General features: G+C 44.6%; 1 protein-coding gene across 2 annotated transcripts in view; it reads left to right on the top strand.

The window, feature by feature from the left end:
- spata20 (spermatogenesis associated 20) overlaps positions 1-1,437 on the top strand; it is a gene marked incomplete at its 3' end in the record, with an annotated part of 8,732 nt that extends 7,295 nt beyond the window's left edge. For both annotated transcript variants that reach the window (XM_083687139.1, XM_083687140.1), the window contains exon 12: positions 1,265-1,437. In XM_083687139.1, the coding sequence (XP_083543265.1) occupies positions 1,265-1,437 (173 nt within the window). The remainder of the gene's footprint in view (positions 1-1,264) is intronic.
- Between the last annotated feature and the right edge of the window lie 583 nt (positions 1,438-2,020).

Raw genomic sequence — 2,020 nt, 5'->3', positions numbered from 1 at the left:
AATATAATACTGCTAAAATTGGCATTGTTAACTTTAGCATACAGAAGAAATAAAATAGAAAACAGACCTCTAGCTATATCCAAACTCCCAATCCAGCCAGAGAGTTATTATGCATGGTCTCTCAATGGGAGAGGAAAAACCACTCACTTAAACCTGGCTGCTAAGCTCTTAACGGTTCGATGTGGGCTTCCCTTATTGACAGAGCATAATCAGCCTGACGAGGAGACAGCCTGAATGTAAATGTGTGGTTGTTGCTTATTCTGGTCTTGATAGACACACCAACAATTGTTCTGGATGTTCTCTGATGTAAGTTAATATGCAAAGACAAATATCGGAATTGTTAAAATCTGAAAATACAGAATTTTCAGTTTCCCCATTTACTGCCATTGACTTCTGATTCTAAGACCAACTAGATGTTGCAAAGCGTCCTTACAGGTAACAGATGTACCCTGTGAGGTTATATAAAGGTCCTATAGAGTCACATGGAAGCCCGATTGTGACATGGGGTCCTTTCAGGTTACGTGGAAGCCCTACAGTTAGTTACATAAGAGTCCTTTACAGATATCTCTCTTTCTCTCTCTGTCTTTTTCTCTCTCTCTCTCTCTCACACTCACACACTCTTATCCCCAGGTTGACGTCTCAAGACGGAGTGTATTATTGAGGTAATGAAGCGCTGCGATCTCAGGAACTCTCCAATTACACCGCGAGCCTCTGTAATGAAGAAATCCCTCCATTAATCACCTGTCCTCCTGTGTAGCACTTCAGGAGGGGCTTTGAAGACTTCCCTGGTCCCTAAGAAGGCTTTGATACTCTACATGAAAGAGGGATGGAGAGATGGAGAGGGGGAGGGAGAGGGGGAGGGAGGGAGGGAAGGAGAGAATGGGACCCACAGACCAGGCAAACTTCAAAGCCTGGTACTAACCAGACTGGCACCACAGTTGAGTGCCACCACACAGAGGTACCCCAGAGGGAAGGCTAATGATAGAGCTACAGTGGGATTACAGCTATCCACATGCCTCCTCTCTCTCCATCTCTCTCTCTCTCTCTCTCTCTCTGTCGCACTTACTTGTGGACTGACTCTCCCTTTCTCTCACTCCCTCCTCCCTTCTCTCTCTCTCTCTCTCTCTAACTCCCAACTCCCCCCCCCCCCTCTCTCTCTCTCTCTCTCTCTCTCACTCCCAACCCCCCCCCCTCTCTCTCCCCTCTCTATCTCTCTATCTCTCTCTCTCTCTCTCTCCCAACTCCCCCCCCCCCCCCCCCCCAGGTCTGATGTTGTCGGGGTATGCCCGTGTGGCGGCTGTGTTGGGGGACAAGGCCCTGCTGGAGAGAGCGGTGCAGGCTGCTCGATTCCTCAAACAGCACTTGTGGGACGCCGAGCGACAGACCATCCTCCGCTCCTGTTACCGTGGAGACGAGATGGAGGTGGAGCAGACGTAAGACGATCATTCGTTTATCGATAATGTATATTGCCGACAAAAGATGTTTATTATTTTTTTTGCCGCACCTGGTAAGCCCTGTACCAGTCAGTTTAAAATGCAGCAATGGCAAGAACCAGAGAGCCCTGCAGCCTTTGAGGAGCACAGTTGGTCTCCCCTCATATGTCATATACAGGGCCTTCGGAAAGTACTCAGACCCCTTCACTTTTTCCACATTTTGTTGTGTTATAGACTCAATTTAAAATGGATTCAATTCAAAGAATTTGCCATCAATCCACACACACAATACCCCAGAATGACAAAGCGAAAGCACATTTTTTAGAAATGTCAGTAAATTTATTAAAATTGAAATACAGAAATACCTCATGTACATAAGTATTCAGACCTTTTGCTATGACACTCTTAAAATTAGATAAAATGCAAACATGTCATCAACAAATCACTCAATAAGTTGAATTGAGTCCATCTTAATGCAAGGATAATAGGTAATAGGTAATAGATAATAGGTAATAGGTAATAGATAATAGATAATAGATAATAGGTAATAGGTAATAGATAATAGATAATAGATAATAGATAATAGG

Source organism: Argentina silus (genome assembly GCF_951799395.1).
Source record: "Argentina silus genome assembly, chromosome: 16".
Classification (NCBI taxonomy): Eukaryota; Metazoa; Chordata; class Actinopteri; order Argentiniformes; family Argentinidae; genus Argentina; species Argentina silus.
Note: the sequence above shows the minus strand (reverse complement) of the source record. Positions and strands in the feature narration are given on the sequence as shown.